Source organism: Coregonus clupeaformis, chromosome 10, assembly GCF_020615455.1.
Source record: "Coregonus clupeaformis isolate EN_2021a chromosome 10, ASM2061545v1, whole genome shotgun sequence".
In the NCBI taxonomy this organism is placed as follows: domain Eukaryota; kingdom Metazoa; phylum Chordata; class Actinopteri; order Salmoniformes; family Salmonidae; genus Coregonus; species Coregonus clupeaformis.
The window spans coordinates 6,455,995-6,477,546 of NC_059201.1; the positions used below are offsets into that span (position 1 = coordinate 6,455,995).

The window sequence follows — 21,552 nt, forward strand, 5'->3', positions numbered from 1 at the left end:
GAATGAGGTTAAGGTTAGGGTTAGGAGCTAGGGTTAGTTTTAGGGTTAGGAGCTAGGGTTAGGTTTAGGGTAAGAGTTAAGGTTCGGTTTTCGGGTTAAGGTTAGGGTAAGGGTTAGGGAAAATAGGATTTTGAATGGGACTGAATTGTGTCCCCCCACAAGGTCAGTTATACAAGACTGTGTGAACTGAAATGGCATGGGCAGCATTCTGTATTATCTAGGTGTCAAGACTTCCAAGCCAAGGGACGCAATTTTTAACAAATTGTAATGTTCTATTGTTTAAATTCGGACATTCTCCACTGAGTTTTATTGTTTTGTAAATTCAAGATAATTTGTCAATTGTGAAGACATTTGTAAATTAATGCAAAACAAAATCATATCACATTTGTATGCTTCAAATGTTTGATTTTCTTTATTACGATACTGTATTAACACTTTTTTGTTTTTACACTTTCTAAAGATGTCTCAATAAAATATGGTTATAGATATGAAGCAAGAATACCATTTCACTGCAGAGAAACTCTAATCTGCACTAACAATGACAGGAACCAAGGGAAACAAGGACTACAGTGGTGATATGGGGATTTATTGACCTAACTGGTGAAACATCTACTCCACATCACTGTCCTCATCTCCTCCACCTAGGAATATCTGATCCAGCACTCCAGTCATCCTATGATAGAGCAACATGTACTGTATTTATTTACCCTATGTGTCCTGGTGTTGTTTAGTACTGGGCTAGAATAACAGCCGGCCCTAAACCCAATGAAGCAGTCCCCAGGGCCAGGGGTGAAGAGCATTGTCTGCAATTTTGGACGTTGTGGCATGGCAGCATGCCATGCAGTGTGTTTCCCAAAGAAAGACACCTCTATATATAGTAATTCTGGTTCAAATCCGTGGCACAAAACAGTCCACCATCTTACCTAGCGTGCAGGGTGCGCATTGCGTTGACCCTTCCTCGGTTGACGTCCATCTCCAGCAGGCGTGGGACACAGCAGACGTTAGAGGGCCCGGCTGGGATCTTCCTGGCCAGCCACATGCAGTGCAGAGTCTTGTCTGCCTGCCACAGAGTCTTCATATTGCCCTGTTCTTTTTCCCTGTGACGCACACACACACACACACACACACACACACACACACACACACACACACACACACACACACACACACACACACACACACAGACAGAGAGACAGGAAGCAGAGGATTACATGGTGCTCTGTGTGGAATGTTCTGCTGACAGTGTTAGCAGCAGATGTGGTTGGGGGATACAGGGCTAGGTGTGTTAGGAGATGATGTGGTTAAGGGATACAGGGCTAGGTGAGTTAGGAGATGATGTGGTTGGGGGATACAGGGCTAGGTGTGTTAGGAGATGATGTGGTTGGGGGATACAGGGCTAGGTGAGTTAGGAGATGATGCAGGTGGTTGTCTTGGCACATGATTGAGAAAGTTAACTCTTAGTTTCTGCCTCATGATGTAACTGATATTGGGAGAAATTATTATTGGAGGATTCTATCTAGAGATTGAAAACTTTGAAGACGTGCAATAATTACTCTTAGTTTAGAAAAGTTCAACTTACTTCAAGATAAACCAAAAAGTAAACACAAGCACTGAGCTAAATTATGTGGTGTGGCGTGTTTGCATGTAACCTACCTGTGGACACTGCTCCATGGGTATGGCTCAGGTAAAGGTGGGGGTAAGTGTACCAGGGAAGATGGGGGATGGTGTACCAATGATGACGGGTGTAGGTGTGCAGGCGAAGCTAGGTGTGTAGGTGGGTATAGGTGTGTGGATGGTGGGGCTTGGAGTGAATATGGGGCTAGACGTGCCAGTGACAGGGATGATGGAAGATTGGGGCTGGGACTGGGCCTCAGAGACCACTGTAGTTTCGTAGGCACCACCGTCATGATGGGATGGGGCAGCTCCTGGCTGGTGTTGCATGGGACCGGAGTGGCCAAATGCAAGTTGTAGTCCACTCTCAGCTGTAGAGATAGAGTAGAGTAGAGTAGAGTAGAGTAGAGTAGAGTAGAGTAGAGTAGAGTAGAGTAGAGTAGAGTAGAGTAGAGTAGAGTAGAGTAGTGTAGTGTAGTGTAGTGTAGTGTAGTGTAGTGTAGTGTAGTGTAGTGTAGTGTAGTGTAGTGTAGTGTAGTGTAGTGTAGTGTAGTGTAGTAGAGTAGAGTAGAGTAGAGTAGAGTAATGTATATAAAAACTAGATACGTATAAATCAAAATCCTGACCTTGGGACAGAATCCAAAAACATTTTAGCTCCTAAAAGTTACTATTTATATTTCTGGATGAACGTCTACCCCTCAACCACACTGACTCCTCCTAACCTGACTGAAGAGGTAGAGCATGTGTGCCAGGCATCTGGTCCGTCTCAGTTCAATGGAAGTTTGCTTCTCAGACCACTGCCTCACCATAGTAGATTGGTGCACGTCCAGTCTTCGCAGGGACTTGTACAAGTCCTTGGCCGCCTGTCCATCGCTCATGTCGCGCGCCAAGAGCAGTCTAGCGTTCAGATTGTTTCTGTTTTGTAATAAAGATCATTTGTAGTTAGCATTTAGCTTTGGGGATACCAATTTCAAACAAGTATCATAGATCCCTACAACAGTGGAGGTCAGTGCCGTTTAAGATGAGGGAGGATTTTTTTTTTTTTCATGAGCATGGCCTTATTTCTATTACAGCATATTGGATGACTGTCATTCATATTCCATTCACCCAGTTCAATGTAACAGTGATACATTTAGATACTCCAATTTTCCCTATACCCATCATGAGGTTGCTACAACCTAGCCTTTGAATTAAAGTTTACAACGTAGGTGCACACAGGTCGAGATAAATATTTGAGGTGACAGTCCGTGACACATGGACAGACAGTGACACATTCAATACCGCCTTACCGCACACTCTTGCCAGCATCTAGCTGATCTAGGGTCTAATCATTAGTCCAACAGTTGCAAACTAAAGTTTCTATCGGACAAATTCAGGTATGTTTATCCCCATTTTGTTCTGTTTGCTTCCGTTTAAGAAACGTTTTTCAACAGAATCAGCTGAATGAATACACCCCTGATCACGCGTAAACACAGTTCACTTTCATAGCAGCCACGTTGTATTCCTTCTCGCATCTATACGCTCTCCTCCTCTCCCCTTGTCCCTTCGCTTATGGACTACAATGCACAACACATCAGCTGTATGTGACCAGGCGGAAAAAAACGCTACACACAGCCTACATCGTTGTCACCATGTTAGCTAAAGTAACGTCATAGTCAACATAGCTAATAGAACTAACGTGTTAGTAAACCTGCTACAATCATGCAGTAACGTTACAGTGTACAGTCAGTAAGCAGTTTAGAACCTACACCGGCGGGCCCCGGTGTCAATACATTAGTAAAACCAAAAGCTTACCTTGACTTGGAAGAGTTCCAGTGTTGTGTTGGATGGTCATAGCCAGCTAGCTAACATAGCACCCTCTGTTTGAGCAGGGTGTTTGATTAGGTTAAACTAGCTAGCTGCATTCACTAGCTAAGTGAAACTGAAAAAAATGACAGTCTCTCTCTCTCTCTCTAGTTTCTCCTTCATTTTGGAAGAAATTAATTTGTTCATTTGTTCAGCTATTGTCTTTCTCTCCCTTTGAGTCAACTACTCACCACATTTTATGCACTGCAGTGCTAGCTAGCTGTAGCTTATGCTTTCAGTATTAGATTCCTTCTCTGATCCTTTGGTTGGGTGGACAACATGTGAGTTCATGCTACAAGAGCTCTCATAGGTTGGAGGATGTCCTCCGGAAGTTGTCATAATTACTGTGTAAGTCTATGGAAGGGGGTGAAAACCATGAGCCTCCTCGGTTTTGTATTGAAGTCAATGTACTCAGAGGAGGACGGAAGCTAGCTGTCCTCCGGCTACACCATGGTGCTACCTTACAGAGTGTTGTTGAGGCTACTGTAGACCTTCATTACAAAATAGTGTGTTTTAATCAATTATTTGGTGACGGGATTATATTTAATTTAGTTTTATCTAAAAAGGATAACATTTTTAATGTTTTACTATTTTAATTTTTATGAAATTCACTGAGGAGAATGGTCCTCCCCTTCCTCCTCTGAGGAGCCTCCACTGCCCTACAACTACCTAGAGGCCATTTTGGGACCAAACTATGTTAAAGCCAGATAGGTACTAAATCAGCCAGTAAACCAGTCAACCACCCAGCCAGCCAGCCAGCCAGCCAGCCAGCCTATAGTACCTGACGTGCTGCAGAGCGTTGTGCTTTATGAACCTCCTGATAAGACAGAGCAGTCTGATCTCCACACTGCTGAGTGTCTGGATGATTAGGTCCTTCACCATGCGGTAGAGCTGTGGGGAGATATGCCTGTTCACCACAGCCTGGTGGAGCAGCTTCAAGTTGGACCTGTAGGATGTGATCCCTTCAATCAATCCATCAATCAATCAATCAATCAATCCATCCATCAGTCAATCCATCAGTCAATCAATCCATCAATTCATCAATCAACCAGTCAATCAATCAATCCATCAATCCATCAATCAATCAATCAATCATTTATTTTATAAAGCCCTTTTTACATCAGCAGTTGTCACAAAGTGCTTTACGGCCTAAACCTCGGTAAACACTAAAACAAGCAAAGCAGAAGCACAGTGGCCAGGAAGAACTCCCTAGAAGGAAGGAACCTAGGAAGAACTCCCTAGAAGGAAGGAACCTAGGAAGAACTCCCTAGAAGGAAGGAACCTAGGAAGAACTCCCTAAAAGGAAGGAACCTAGGAAGAACTCCCTAGAAGGAAGGAACCTAGGAAGAAACCTAGAGAGGTGAAGTAAGAAGTCTTGCAGCTCCAAAAGCGTTAAGTCAAACAACAAGTTTAACTATATGAACCACCTATTGACATTATACTCACCACTGATCAAATGTCCTTACATAATCCCCTCTTGAACCTTGATCTGAGTAAAACCATACAGACCTCTGGGACTCCACGTCCACGATGTGCCTCACACACTATTCACTTTATAGTGCACTACTTTTGACCAGGGCCCATTCCCAAATGACAGAGCCCTATGGGTAGTGTCCTATATAGGGAATAGGGTGCCATTTGGGATGCAGACATTACCTCTGGGACTCCACGTGGACGATGTGGTTCACTCCCACCATACGAGTCTTCATCAGCTTGTCTCCCTCCACCGTCATGTCTGAGCTGTAGCGTTCCACATGGTCTGTCCAGGACCTGGACTCGGCCATCTTCATGGGGATCCGTTTCTGGGTCTTCTGCACGAGGATGGAACGTCTCCTGGTTCTCCTCTGCTTCTCTACCACCTGAAGATATGTTTATTTACAACACATTCTCTTTTACACCTGCTCTTCCACCACCACTTAACCCTAATTGCTCCTGTAAGTCGCTCTGGATAAGAGCGTCTGCTAAATGACTAAGATGAAGATGAAGATGAAGAGATGTAAGTGTTATGTTATATGTATGACAGGTATGCCTGTCCAGGAGTGGTCTGAGTGGGGAGGGGAAAATTGAAAATGACATGTTATTGTCAGAGAGGTTTGGAACTCTAATTCTTATTGGTCTATTAACTAATTTACCTCATGGTGATGTCACCATGGAAGCAAAAACTCCATTCCACCAAAACAGGCTGACATTTCAGGCATCTTCTCAAAAAGATCTTACACTAAAAGGGCATTATCATAATTTTCACAATTTCACAGTATTATTCCAACCTCATAGTGTAGAAACATATACAGTATAAAACACAGGAAAATCACGTTTTTTACTGTACTGGGCCTTTAACAACCTTAACCCTTAACTGCTTTCACTTCGCCCATAGACGTTTAAAAGGGACAGGCAGCTTTTTGAGACTGTGTTTAATTGAAGTTTTACGGTATCTAATAAATTCAATCAATCAATCAATTCACCTCAATCTCCTCCAGCTCCTCCAGTTCCTCCTCTGATTCATCTGGGGAGTGGATGGGGAGGTGGACCTGAGGGGTGCGTTGTGGTTCCTCTGAACCTCTGGTCTCAGGCTTCTCCTGGTTCACCTTCCTATGCATCTCCACTAGGCTCTCCAGGGTCAGACGCATCTTGCACACCTAGCAATGAATCAACCAAATGTATTTATAAAGTCATTTTTACATCAGCAGGCAACAAGGTATTCTACAGTAACCCTGTCTAGACCACAAAGTATTATACAGTAACCCTGTCTAGACAACAAAGTATTCTACAGTAACCATGTCTAGACAACAAAGTATTCTACAGTAACCCTGTCTAGACCACAAAGTATTCTACAGTAACCCTGTCTAGACCACAAAGTATTCTACAGTAACCCTGTCTAGACCACAAAGTATTATACAGTAACCCTGTCTAGACAACAAAGTATTCTACAGTAACCCTGTCTAGACAACAAAGTATTCTACAGTAACCCTGTCTAGACCACAAAGTATTCTACAGTAAACTTGTCTAGAACACAAAGTATTCTACAGTAACCCTGTCTAGACCACAAAATATTCTACAGTAACCCTGTCTAGCCACCAAGTATTCTACAGTAACCCTGTCTAGACAACAAAGTATTCTACAGTAACCCTGTCTAGACAACAAAGTATTCTACAGTAACCCTGTCTAGACCACAAAGTATTCTACAGTAACCCTGTCTAGACCACAAAGTATTCTACAGTAACCCTGTCTAGACAACAAAGTATTCTACAGTAACCCTGTCTAGACCACAAAGTATTCTACAGTAACCCTGTCTAGACACCAAGTATTCTACAGTAACCCTGTCTAGACAACTAAGTATTCTACAGTAACCCTGTCTAGCCACCAAGTATTCTACAGTAACCCTGTCTAGACAACAAAGTATTCTACGGTAACCCTGTCTAGACCACAAAGTATTCTACAGTAACCCTGTCTAGATCACAAAGTATTATACAGTAACAATGTCTAGACAACAAGGTATTCTACAGTAACCCTGTCTAGATCACAAAATATTCTACAGTAACCCTGTCTAGACAACAAGGTATTCTACAGTAACCCTGTCTAGACCACAAAGTATTCTACAGTAACCCTGTCTAGCCACCAAGTATTCTACAGTAACCCTGTCTAGACAAAAAAGTATTCTACAGTAACCCTGTCTAGACCACAAAGTATTCTACAGTAACCCTGTCTAGACCACAAAGTATTCTACAGTAACCCTGTCTAGACAACAAAGTATTCTACAGTAACCCTGTCTAGACCACAAAGTATTCTACAGTAACCCTGTCCAGCCACAAAGTATTCTACAGTAACCCTGTCTAGACAACAAAGTATTCTACAGTAACCCTGTCTAGACCACAAATTATTCTAGAGTAACCCTGTCTAGACCACAAAGTATTCTACAGTAACCCTGTCTAGACCACAAGGTATTCTACAGTAACCCTGTCTAGACCACAACGTATTCTACAGTAACCCTGTCTAGACCACAAAGTATTCTACAGTAACCCTGTCTAGACAACAATGTATTCTACAGTAACCCTGTCTAGACCACAAAGTATTCTACAGTAACCCTGTCTAGACCACCATGTATTCTACAGTAACCCTGTCTAGACCACAAAGTATTCTACAGTAACCCTGTCTAGACCACAAAGTATTCTACAGTAACCATGTCTAGACCACAAAGTATTCTACAGTAACCCTGTCTAGACCACAGAGTATTCTACAGTAACCCTGTCTAGACCACAAATTATTCTACAGTAACCCTGTCTAGACCACAAAGTATTCTACAGTAACCCTGTCTAGACCACCACAAAGTATTCTACAGTAACCCTGTCTAGACAACAAGGTATTCTACAGTAACCCTGTCTAGACCACAAAGTATTCTACAGTAACCATGTCTAGACCACAAAGTATTCTACAGTAACCCTGTCTAGACCACAAGGTATTCTACAGTAACCCTGTCTAGACCACAACGTATTCTACAGTAACCCTGTCTAGATCACAAAATATTCTACAGTAACCCTGTCTAGACAACAATGTATTCTACAGTAACCCTGTCTAGACCACCATGTATTCTACAGTAACCCTGTCTAGCCACCAAGTATTCTACAGTAACCATGTCTAGACCACAAAGTATTCTACAGTAACCCTGTCTAGACCACAAAGTATTCTACAGTAACCCTGTCTAGACAACAAAGTATTCTACAGTAACCCTGTCTAGACCACAAAGTATTCTACAGTAACCCTGTCTAGCCACAAAGTATTCTACAGTAACCCTGTCTAGACAACAAAGTATTCTACAGTAACCCTGTCTAGACCACAAAGTATTCTAGAGTAACCCTGTCTAGATCACAAAGTATTCTACAGTAACCCTGTCTAGACAACAAAGTATTCTACAGTAACCCTGTCTAGACAACAATGTATTCTACAGTAACCCTGTCTAGACCACAAAGTATTCTACAGTAACCCTGTCTAGACCACCATGTATTCTACAGTAACCCTGTCTAGACCACAAAGTATTCTACAGTAACCCTGTCTAGACCACAAAGTATTCTACAGTAACCATGTCTAGACCACAAAGTATTCTACAGTAACCCTGTCTAGACCACAGAGTATTCTACAGTAACCCTGTCTAGACCACAAATTATTCTACAGTAACCCTGTCTAGACCACAAAGTATTCTACAGTAACCCTGTCTAGACCACCACAAAGTATTCTACAGTAACCCTGTCTAGACAACAAGGTATTCTACAGTAACCCTGTCTAGACCACAAAGTATTCTACAGTAACCATGTCTAGACCACAAAGTATTCTACAGTAACCCTGTCTAGACCACAAAGTATTCTACAGTAACCCTGTCTAGACCACAAAGTATTCTACAGTAACCCTGTCTAGACCACAAAGTATTCTAGAGTAACCCTGTCTAGATCACAAAGTATTCTACAGTAACCCTGTCTAGACAACAACGTATTCTACAGTAACCCTGTCTAGACCACAAAGTATTCTACAGTAACCCTGTCTAGACCACAAGGTATTCTACAGTAACCCTGTCTAGACCACAACGTATTCTACAGTAACCCTGTCTAGATCACAAAATATTCTACAGTAACCCTGTCTAGACAACAATGTATTCTACAGTAACCCTGTCTAGACCACCATGTATTCTACAGTAACCCTGTCTAGCCACCAAGTATTCTACAGTAACCATGTCTAGACAACAAAGTATTCTACAGTAACCATGTCTAGACCACAAAGTATTCTACAGTAACCCTGTCTAGACCACAAAGTATTCTACAGTAACCCTGTCTAGACAACAAAGTATTCTACAGTAACCCTGTCTAGACCACAAAGTATTCTACAGTAACCCTGTCTAGCCACAAAGTATTCTACAGTAACCCTGTCTAGACAACAAAGTATTCTACAGTAACCCTGTCTAGACCACAAAGTATTCTAGAGTAACCCTGTCTAGACCACAAAGTATTCTACAGTAACCCTGTCTAGACCACAAGGTATTCTACAGTAACCCTGTCTAGACCACAACGTATTCTACAGTAACCCTGTCTAGACCACAAAGTATTCTACAGTAACCCTGTCTAGACAACAATGTATTCTACAGTAACCCTGTCTAGACCACAAAGTATTCTACAGTAACCCTGTCTAGACCACCATGTATTCTACAGTAACCCTGTCTAGACCACAAAGTATTCTACAGTAACCCTGTCTAGACCACAAAGTATTCTACAGTAACCATGTCTAGACCACAAAGTATTCTACAGTAACCCTGTCTAGACCACAGAGTATTCTACAGTAACCCTGTCTAGACCACAAATTATTCTACAGTAACCCTGTCTAGACCACAAAGTATTCTACAGTAACCCTGTCTAGACCACCACAAAGTATTCTACAGTAACCCTGTCTAGACAACAAGGTATTCTACAGTAACCCTGTCTAGACCACAAAGTATTCTACAGTAACCATGTCTAGACCACAAAGTATTCTACAGTAACCCTGTCTAGACCACAAAGTATTCTACAGTAACCCTGTCTAGACCACAAAGTATTCTACAGTAACCCTGTCTAGACCACAAAGTATTCTAGAGTAACCCTGTCTAGATCACAAAGTATTCTACAGTAACCCTGTCTAGACAACAACGTATTCTACAGTAACCCTGTCTAGACCACAAAGTATTCTACAGTAACCCTGTCTAGACCACAAGGTATTCTACAGTAACCCTGTCTAGACCACAACGTATTCTACAGTAACCCTGTCTAGACCACAAAGTATTCTACAGTAACCCTGTCTAGACAACAATGTATTCTACAGTAACCCTGTCTAGACCACCATGTATTCTACAGTAACCCTGTCTAGACCACAAAGTATTCTACAGTAACCCTGTCTAGACCACAAAGTATTCTACAGTAACCATGTCTAGACCACAAAGTATTCTACAGTAACCCTGTCTAGACCACAAAGTATTCTACAGTAACCCTGTCTAGACCATAAAGTATTCTACAGTAACCCTGTCTAGACCACAAAGTATTCTACAGTAACCCTGTCTAGACCACCACAAAGTATTCTACAGTAACCCTGTCTAGACAACAAGGTATTCTACAGTAACCCTGTCTAGACCACAAAGTATTCTACAGTAACCATGTCTAGACCACAAAGTATTCTACAGTAACCCTGTCTAGATCACAAAGTATTCTACAGTAACCCTGTCTAGACAACAACGTATTCTACAGTAACCCTGTCTAGACCACAAAGTATTCTACAGTAACCCTGTCTAGACCACAAGGTATTCTACAGTAACCCTGTCTAGACCACAACGTATTCTACAGTAACCCTGTCTAGACCACAAAGTATTCTACAGTAACCCTGTCTAGACAACAATGTATTCTACAGTAACCCTGTCTAGACCACCATGTATTCTACAGTAACCCTGTCTAGACAACAAGGTATTCTACAGTAACCCTGTCTAGACCACAAAGTATTATACAGTAACCATGTCTAGACCACAAAGTATTCTACAGTAACCCTGTCTAGACCACAAAGTATTCTACAGTAACCCTGTCTAGACCATAAAGTATTCTACAGTAACCCTGTCTAGACCACAAAGTATTCTACAGTAACCCTGTCTAGACCACCACAAAGTATTCTACAGTAACCCTGTCTAGACAACAAGGTATTCCACAGTAACCCTGTCTAGACAACAAAGTATTCTACAGTAACCATGTCTAGACCACAAAGTATTCTACAGTAACCCTGTCTAGACCACAAAGTATTCTACAGTAACCTTGTCTAGAACACAAAGTATTCTACAGTAACCCTGTCTAGACCACAAAGTATTCTACAGTAACCCTGTCTAGACCACAAAGTATTCTACAGTAACCCTGTCTAGACCACAAACAGAAAGCAAAAGGCAAGTCAAGTTAATTTACGACATTTGTAAGTATTAGAATACATATTAAATAGGAATATGTTTTGTAAAAGCTCTCAAGACAAAAAAACTAAACAATAAAAAAAGTCAGTGTACAGTGAGGGAAAAAAGTATTTGATCCCTTGCTGATTTTGTACGTTTGCCCACTGACAAAGAAATGATCAGTCTATAATTTTAATGGTAGGTTTATTTGAACAGTGAGAGACAGAATAACAACAAAAAAATCCAGAAAAACGCATGTCAAAAATGTTATAAATTGATTTGCATTTTAATGAGGGAAACAAGTATTTGACCCCTCTGCAAAACATGACTTAGTACTTGGTGGCAAAACCCTTGTTGGCAATCACAGAGGTCAGACGTTTCTTGCAGTTGGCCACCAGGTTTGCACACATCTCAGGAGGGATTTTGTCCCACTCCTCTTTGCAGACCTTCTCCAAGTCATTAAGGTTTCGAGGCTGACGTTTGGCAACTCGAACCTTCAGCTCCCTCCACAGATTCTCTATGGGATTAAGGTCTGGAGACTGGCTAGGCCACTCCAGGACCTTAATGTGCTTCTTCTTGAGCCACTCCTTTGTTGCCTTGGCCGTGTGTTTTGGGTCATTGTCATGCTGGAATACCCATCCACGACCCATTTTCAATGCCCTGGCTGAGGGAAGGAGGTTCTCACCCAAGATTTGACGGTACATGGCCCCGTCCATCGTCCCTTTGATGCGGTGAAGTTGTCCTGTCCCCTTAGCAGAAAAACACCCCCAAAGCATAATGTTTCCACCTCCATGTTTGACGGTGGGGATGGTGTTCTTGGGGTCATAGGCAGCATTCCTCCTCCTCCAAACACGACGAGTTGAGTTGATGCCAAAGAGCTCGATTTTTGTCTCATCTGACCACAACACTTTCACCCAGTTCTCCTCTGAATCATTCAGATGTTCATTGGCAAACTTCAGACAGCCCTGTATATGTGCTTTCTTGAGCAGGGGGACCTTGCGGGCGCTGCAGGATTTCAGTCCTTCACTGCGTAGTGTGTTACCAATTGTTTTCTTGGTGACTATGATCCCAGCTGCCTTGAGATCATTGACAAGATCCTCCCGTGTAGTTCTGGGCTGATTCCTCACCGTTCTCATGATCATTGCAACTCCACAAGGTGAGATCTTGCATGGAGCCCCAGGCCGAGGGAGATTGACAGTTCTTTTGTGTTTCTTCCATTTGCGAATAATCGCACCAACTGTTGTCACCTTCTCACCAAGCTGCTTGGCGATGGTCTTGTAGCCCATTCCAGCCTTGTGTAGGTCTACAATCTTGTCCCTGACATCCTTGGAGAGCTCTTTGGTCTTGGCCATGGTGGAGAGTTTGGAATCTGATTGATTGATTGCTTCTGTGGACAGGTGTCTTTTATACAGGTAACAAGCTGAGATTAGGAGCACTCCCTTTAAGAGTGTGCTCCTAATCTTAGCTCGTTACCTGTATAAAAGACACCTGGGAGCCAGAAATCTTTCTGATTGAGAGGGGGTCAAATACTTATTTCCCTCATTAAAATGCAAATCAATTTATAACATTTTTGACATGCGTTTTTCTGGATTTTTTTGTTGTTATTCTGTCTCTCACTGTTCAAATAAACCTACCATTAAAATTATAGACTGATCATTTTCTTTGTCAGTGGGCAAACGTACAAAATCAACAGGGGATCAAATACTTTTTTTCCCTCATTGTAAATACAGACCAAAACTATAGGCTACCTAGGCTAAAGGCATGATTGAATATAACTACATGCTTACATAAGTGCTTTCAGTAAAGTGCTATAGTTATGGAGGGTGTCTTCCAAATGGCACCCTATTCCCTATGTAGTGTATTAGTTTCCTATTTAGTCACACAGGGCTCGGGTCAAAAGTAGTGCACTATATAGGGAATATGGTGCCATTTGGGATGAAAAAATAAATAAAGACCTGCTTCTTGCCCATCTCGTTGAGGTTCTTGAACTGGTCCATGATGAAGTTCAGAGAGTGGCGATGACTCTTCCCCTTGAGGTTCGACAAAGTCTTCTTACCTAACGAGGACCACCATTGGAGTGCAACAATACATACATAAACAATCATCAAGAATTAAAAACACAATCAATTCCAACAACTTCTTTCCATGTAAGTTGTTAGAATTCATTGTGTTATTAATTCTTGATGATTTTTTTTATGTATGTATTGTTGTACTCCAATGGCTGAGGCAACGTATTCATTCATTCATTCATTCATCAATCTATCCATCCTTTCACCTTCCATGTCAAAGAGTGCTTGTATGTTGGCTCCGGCATCCTTCACCATGCGGTCGTGGTTCTGGATCTCATTGCTGATCTCCTTCAGCATGTCTCCTGGAGTCTTCTGGGTTGAGTCCCAGAACGCTGATTCGTCCAGTTTGTTGTCGTTGTCCATGAGCGGCACGTCTATGATGTCGTCGGCAAACTTTCCCTAGAGGGGAGTCACCACAATGAGAGAATGTCTGTGGGACAAAGGTCCCTAAGAATAAAATAAAGACAAAATGTCGGCTAGTATGATGCAGAAAACTTCACCCAACACCTAACCCAACACCTAGCGACCTCATCGAGATGTTCGGATCACTTGGTGTAATGGCTAAGGTGTTGGGTTGACATTCGCTGGACCGGGGCTACCCCCCGAATTTGCAACAATATGCTGATGTGCTCCTACCTGGAGCTTCGTGATCATGCCATTGAAAGAGTCTCTGATGGACCTCTGTAGAATGCAGTACAGCTTGATGACATCAGCTGCCTTGGCTTTTCTGCTGGCCGCATCCATCCCTTCCAGCAGCTCGCCATCTTTCCCCTTGTCCTTGTTACCAGGGAGTGACACCACGCACTGCTCAATGAGCTTAAATACAGACTTCTGGATGTCCTCCAGAAGATCAATGCTCTTCTTCTCCACCTGTTCTATGATATCTTCTGGATCCACTGAGATGTCTTCCAGAGACTCGACTTCTTCGACTTCTTCGCCAACAGGCTGGCCTGGCTCTGGCTTTGGTTTCGGCCTCCGTTTGGGGTACTTAGGCTTGGGGGTTGGTTGCAGAACCAGCTGATCGTTGCGAACTGGAGCATCCTGTACGATTTTGGGGGGAGCAACGACCATTATCTGCTGTTTCAGCCTTGGATGTTTTGGGATCTCATGCATCTGTTGGATCTGGAACAGTAGAGCATCTTTCTGCTCCCTGACTGACGCCAGCTCATCCTCCATCTTGGTCATCTTGATCTGACTGTCTCCCAGTTGGATCTTCATCTGGGCCAGCTCGAAGCCACAGTCCACAGACTGCAGCTTCTCCACCCGTGCCAGAAGCTTCCCGGCTTCCTTGGTGCGTTCCTGGAACGCTTGGTTAAGGTTCTGCAGCCCTATCTGATCATAACGAAACGTATGTGTATACCATTTAGCAGAGGCTTTAATTCAATGTGACTTACAGTGCAGTGAGTGCATACATAAAAAATTGAGGCCAATCGAAAGCGTATCATTGACAAGCACACTGCACTTTTGACAATGCACATTTTAATGGCAATTTCCCAGACTGAGATAACATTCATGGTCAACTCTGTGGCGGTAGGCTCAAACTTAAATAAGTCAAGTGCAGAGAACTGTCTGGTGTGAGTCAAGTGCAGAGAACTGCCTGGTGTGAGTCAAGTGCAGAGAACTGTCTGGTGTGAGTCAAGTGCAGAGAAATGCCTGTGTGAGTCAAGTGCAGAGAACTGTCTGGTGTGAGTCAAGTGCAGTGCACTAGCGGACGAAGTGCCTTTGATAAAATCCTGGCCTTAGCAGACCAATACATGTCCCCAGAGAACTGTCTGGTGTGCGACCTACCGTTACGGTCTGGTGTATGACCTACCGTTACGGTCTGGTGTGAGACCTACCGTTACGGTCTGGTGTGTGACCTACCGTTACGGTCTGGTGTGCGACCTACCGTTACGGTCTGGTGTGAGACCTACCGTTACGGTCTGGTGTGCGACCTACCGTTACGGTCTGGTGTGCGACCTACCGTTACGGTCTGGTGTGCGACCTACCGTTACGGTCTGGTGTGCGACCCGTTGGGTCTGGTGTGCGCCACCGTTACGGTCTGGTGTGAGACACCGACGGTCTGGTGTGCCCCATTACGGTCTGGTGTGCGACCTACCGTTACGGTCTGGTGTGAGACCTACCGTTACGGTCTGGTGTGCGACCTACCGTTACGAACTTAAAGGCCAGACTCATTGCCTTGTTGCAGCCTAGTGACTTGGCTATGTCTAAGAGCATGGAGGACAGCTCCGTGGCAGAATTGGTGGCCAGGTTGACGTCAGCTAGAAACACATCCGCAGCAGGGGGCTGGAGCTCCTGGATCCGTTTGATGGTCCGGGCGTCCACTTTCTGCTCCCTCCACCAGCGCCACACACCACCCTTATTCAGAGCTGCAAATACACACTGTAGCGTTAGCCATTCAGCATTATGAGGATACAATCTCCTCAGCTAGAACATAGGCCTGCTATCATCACAGAACGTTCACTGGAGAACATTCAGTCATACTACTAAAGTATTCACGTCATAATACAGATAGTTAGTTAGTTAGTTAGAGTGAAATCAAGACTTCTGTGGAGAGCAAGTGAGTCTTAACGAGAATCTATTTGTCAGAAATACTAGAGACATTATGCGTTTATCTTCTCATACTCAATCTTACCAGCTTCCTCCTTCTTGGTCTTTTTCACGTCGGTATCAAAGAGGCCTTGGCAGAGGCCACGTAGGCGGTGAATGCAGCCGTCCGTATCATTGATAGACATCTCCAACTTTCTGTGTATGTCTTCAATCCATTCTGATGTCACCTCCTCCTCCTCCCCCTCTTTCTTTCTTTCTCTCTCATTCTCAAACGTCTGTAGTGACTCCTCTGTAGACCGTAGAACAGAGATAATATTGTAAGTCGCTCTGGATAAGAGCGTCTGCTAAATGACTAAAAATGTAAAAATTGATTGCGTATTGATTATGCCTATACACTAGACAGGGGTATGGGTAGAGACATGCACAGGTGTGGTGGTTAGCGATAAAGTGACATCAAGGTTCCAAATGAGTAGCCCTATATCCCAGTGGTGATTTATGTAACCATATCGCAGGTTTAAAAGTCTGACATTCGAAACCAGTATGAATAAGTCTCCCGAAAAAAGTTAGCTAACTATTCCAGATGAACACATTGTTATGCTTGGGACAAGTTCAAGAACCTATAATCAAGACTGAACAGGGTTACTGCAGTAATTACAGTGTAGCCTATGCAAAACATGTCCTGCAGGTCAACCTGGACTCAGGGGTAGACGTAGCATAGTAAAGAAAATCCGGGACACTCAAATTAGTGTGATATGTTACATTTGGTATGGTATGTATTAATTTGTGAATGTCCATCATCCATTTCGTATGATATGTTACAATTGAAATTTGTATGATATGTTACGAATTACAATTCATATGATATGTTACGAATTTGCAATACCTATGATATGTTACAAATACCTTTTTGTTGTAGCTAAAGTTAGCTACATTTTACATTTTAGTCATTTAGCAGACGCTCTTATCCAGAGCGACTTACAGTTAGTGAATACATACATATTTTTTTATTTTTCATACTGGCCTCCCGTGGGAATCGAACCCACAACCCTGGCATTGCAATTGCCAATTGTGCGCCGCCCATGAGTCTCCCGGTCGCGGCCGGCTGCGACAGAGCCTGGATTCGAACCAGGATCTCTAGCCTTAGACCACTGCGCTACTCAGGAGACAGCTAGGTGGCTAATGCTAACGTTAGCTAGGTAGCTACGGCTAATGTTAGCTAGGTGGCTAAGGCTTGTTAGGCTAGGGGTTAGGGTTAGAGGTTAAGGTTAGGGTTAGGAGTTATGTTAATAGGTTAAGGTTAGGGTTAGCTAACATGCTAAGTACTTGCAAAGAGTAGCTAAAAAGTAGTAAGTAGTTGCAAAGTTGCTTATTAGCTAAAATGCTAAAGTTGTCTGTGACGACACTTGAACACGCAACCTTTGGGTTGCTAGACATTCGCATTATATGCCCATCCAACCACCCAGCACAGAGGGGTTGGGTTAAATGCGGAAGACACATTTCAGTTGAATGCATTCAGTTGTACTGACTAGGTATCCCCCTTTACCTTTCCTTTCCTTTTGTTTTTGCCTTAAGTAACCTTCTGTCTCATGTAACCATACCAAATGTAATATATCATACTAATGTGGTCCTCTGTAGCTCAGCTGGTAGAGCACGGCGCTTGTAACGCCAGGGTAGTGGGTTCGATCCCCGCGACCACGCATACACAAAAAAATGTATGCACGCATGACTATAAGTCGCTTTGGATAAAAGCGTCTGCTAAATGGCATATTATTATTATTATTATAATTTGAGTGTACCGGAATTTCATTTACTATGTTACGTCTAGTCTATGAGACCAGGCTGTGCAGGTTTACAACATGAGTAATGTCTACACACCACCCAGTCATTTGATTTTGGAAATAGGAAGTACAAGCACATTCACTCACATAAACAATGCATTTGACAATTTGCATAGATAGATAGACATCCCTATAAAATGTATTAAATATCAAATTCAGGGTTTGAGTCCCAGATGGCACCCTATTCCCTATATAGTGCACTACTTTTGATCAGAGATTGTGCACTACTTTTGACTGGAGCCCTATGGGCCCTGGTCAAAAGTAGTGCACTATATAGGGAATAGGGTGCCATTTGAGGTGCAGTCACTCACGTGCTTCAGTGAGCCAGTCCAGTAGGAGGGCGAGGTCTGTCTCCCTCTCCACGGCTGAGTTCAGGAAGTCTCTGATCTTGTTGATCTGCTCACCGCGCCTCCTCCTCTCGTCCAGGACGGGCAAGATGGACGGGAGTTCCTCCTCTGTGTCATCTTCATCATCATCGCCATCCTCCCCCAGGACGCCAGCACCCAGCGGGGCTCGGTACACGGGCATCTCGACCTCTGACCTTTCCACAGGCTCTCCACTGGACCACCCAAATCACCCAGGAAGAGAGGACTATCTCAATGTGTTGGGATTCTGTTGAACTAGTAGAGAAGAGTAGAGAAGAGTAACAAATAATAGAATAGAATATGGATATGGTACATTTGTAGGCATATCCAAAAATGTATGGATACATCCATGGAGACACGAATGGATAATGGATAGATTGATGTATTTTCGGGAAATGCAGACTATTTTGAGCTCATTAAAATCTATCCAAACAATTGTATTAATCCACTAGTGACAGGCTTCTGCAGGGTTTATACAGAAACAGGCAATGCATTTTTTATTTGATGTGAAAATAACTAGAGCCCCATTTTGATAGTACGTTTGATCAGTTTCTTTGATATGGTTTTGGCTCTGGCCTCTGTGATGCGGGACTGACGCAACAGTGCAATACTTCGGCCAGAGACGGAAGAGTAAGCGAGACATGTTACTCGCTCCTTTTTTCTGTTTTATACACAGTGAATGAACTAAGCAGACTAGACCAAGCTGCTAATGCATTGGTTCCTATGGGAGAGCCACCCTTTACGCAGACCGGAACTGTGACAATTTTTTTCAACGGTAAACGGCCCTTGTGAGACATCTTTATTTATCAACCATCTTTGGCCGAGCTAAGAGATGCGCGCACGACTCCGTACGTACCTACGCACTCAAGGGTTTGACGGTCACAAAGGAAATTGACAACAGAAATAACATAGAAAATCAAGCAAAGCAGCCCAAAAACATTTACATTGAAATGACGAACCTTACCTCTCTCACGACGAATCAATTCATAAGTAGTTTGATGGTCTATATAGACCTAAATCACTGGCTCTAGTCTAGGTAGCGAGCGATACATTTTTGATTACGTATATTACGTATATTACGTCATAAATCAGTTTACTTTCTCGATTATGTGCGATACAGACGGAGCATTGCAATTAAATATAAAATACATTGAAAAGTAGGCGAGCCCTAAAGTCACCAGAACTGTCTTTGTTAGGCGCGGGCCTGTAATACTAGATAAGCCTACAACAAAAACAACAACAACAACAACACAGTCCAGTAAATCAGGGGTGGTTTATTGATTTTATCAAATGGCAGCAAAAAAAAAAAACGGAACATTAAATACAACTGAAAAACAGATGGTGGTCATTAAAGCAGATGGTGGTCATTAAAGCAGTAAACAACTCGTTTACAAAACGGCATAATAGCGTCCTACTACAGTGGTTAGGTCAGCATAATAACACTACCATCTGTAAGGTAGTGGAGCACTAAACCCAACAGGAGACATACACACTAAACACAACAGGAGACATACACACTAAACACAACAGGAGACATACACACTAAACACAACAGGAGACATACACACTAAACACAACAGGAGACATAGACACTAAACCCAACAGGAGACATACACACTAAACACAACAGGAGACATACACACTAACACAACAGGAGACATACACACTAAACCCAACAGGAGACATACACACTAACACAACAGGAGACATACACACTAACACAACAGGAGACATACACACTAAACACAACAGGAGACATACACACTAAACCCAACAGGAGACATACACACTAACACAACAGGAGACATACACACTAAGACAACAGGATACATACACACTAACACAACAGGAGACATACACACTAAACACAACAGGAGACATACACACTAAACACAACAGGAGACATACACACTAACACAACAGGAGACATACACACTAAACACAACAGGAGACATACACACTAAACACAACAGGAGACATACACACTAACACAACAGGAGACATACACACTAACACAACAGGAGACATACACACTAACACAACAGGAGACATACACACTAAACCCAACAGGAGACATACACACTAAACCCAACAGGAGACATACACACTAACACAACAGGAGACATACACACTAAACACAACAGGAGACATACACACTAACACAACAGGAGACATACACACTAAACACAACAGGAGACATACACACTAAACCCAACAGGAGATATACACACTAAACCCAACAGGAGACATACACACTAACACAACAGGAGACATACACACTAAACCCAACAGGAGACATACACACTAACACAACAGGAGACATACACACTAAACACAACAGGAGTCATACACACTAACACAACAGGAGACATACACACTAACACAACAGGAGACATACACACTAAACACAACAGGAGACATACACACTAAACACAACAGGATACATACACACTAACACAACAGGAGACATACACACTAACACAGCAGGAGACATACACACTAACACAACAGGAGACATACACACTAAACCCAACAGGAGACATACACACTAACACAACAGGAGACATACACACTAACCTACAAACTGCCGTATGTCAATAGCAGGGGTGGTAATGATAAACAGTCACTCAGGTAATGCAATAAAAGTAATACCTTTTTAAAGCTGACTTCTTGAAATGTAATTTTTTTTTTTTTACACGTCAACATTATTTACCTTATTTCACCACAGGCCAATAATGCAACACGGAAACAGAAATACAATTTCATGAAGTTGCTGAAGCCTCGGCAGTGGGCCAGTCACCATGTTTGCATCCCATAGGGCTCTGGTCAAAAGTAGTGCACTACATAGGGAATAGGGTGCCATTTGGGAGGCTCAAACTAATTTAAGAAGTGGCTTTAGCTGCAGTTTGGTCAGTGTGCCAGTCACCATATTTCCAGCCAGTCAGGCAGGGATGGGCAGGAACAGGGTATTAAATAAACCAAATGCCACAGTGATAATACACAGCGATAACACAGTGGGGGAGGGGTTACAGAGAGGGCTGAAACCATAAACATGGGGATTAAGCAAGGAGCGGAGCAGTGAACATGTATTCAGTTACTTTCACTTGGAGCACTCTGTTCTCTCTCTATCCAGTGCTACTCTCGGTCTCTCCCCCTCTCCTCTCTCTCCTGTCCCTTCTCGCTCTCTCTCCCTCCCTCCCGCTTTCCCCACTCCCCCCCCTCTCTCTATCCAATGCTACTCTCGGTCTCTCCCCCTCTCCTCTCTCTCCTCTCCCTTCTCGCTCTCCCTCCCTCCCTCTCTCTATCCAGTGCTACTCTCGGTCTCTCCCCCTCTCCTCTCTCTT

General features: G+C 43.1%; 1 protein-coding gene across 3 annotated transcripts; it reads right to left on the reverse strand.

The window, feature by feature from the left end:
* Window positions 1-107: 107 nt before the first annotated feature.
* Window positions 108-19,252, reverse strand: LOC121574797 (protein FAM186B). 3 transcript variants are annotated; one of them, XM_045222829.1, is made up of 14 exons: window positions 19,173-19,252; window positions 18,155-18,463; window positions 16,091-16,294; window positions 15,604-15,824; window positions 14,092-14,787; window positions 13,662-13,854; window positions 13,342-13,442; window positions 5,919-6,092; window positions 5,113-5,315; window positions 4,238-4,402; window positions 2,334-2,526; window positions 1,654-1,982; window positions 924-1,097; window positions 108-673 (listed from the first exon to the last, which is right to left on the reverse strand). In XM_045222829.1, the coding sequence occupies exons 2-14, from the start codon at window positions 18,369-18,371 to the stop codon at window positions 610-612; spliced, it is 2,934 nt and encodes a 977-aa protein (XP_045078764.1). In that variant the 5' UTR covers window positions 18,372-18,463; window positions 19,173-19,252; the 3' UTR covers window positions 108-609. The 3 variants fall into 3 exon arrangements, with proteins under 3 accessions (XP_045078764.1, XP_045078765.1, XP_045078766.1); XM_045222830.1 differs by lacking the exon at window positions 19,173-19,252 and having other exon boundaries at window positions 18,155-18,615; XM_045222831.1 differs by having other exon boundaries at window positions 589-1,097.
* Between the last annotated feature and the right edge of the window lie 2,300 nt (window positions 19,253-21,552).

What these genes read in the sequence shown, in the direction of transcription:
- LOC121574797 (XM_045222829.1), bottom strand. Translation starts at nt 18,371, where the DNA reads ATGCCCGTGTACCGAGCCCCGCTGGGTGCTGGCGTCCTGGGGGAGGAT. An exon ending in GGACTGGCTCACTGAAGCAC is followed by an intron (nt 16,295 to 18,154) that starts GTGAGTGACTGC and finishes TACGGTCTACAG; the next exon opens with AGGAGTCACTACAGACGTTT. An exon ending in ACGAGATGGGCAAGAAGCAG is followed by an intron (nt 6,093 to 13,341) that starts GTCTTTATTTAT and finishes ATTCATTGCTAG; the next exon opens with GTGTGCAAGATGCGTCTGAC.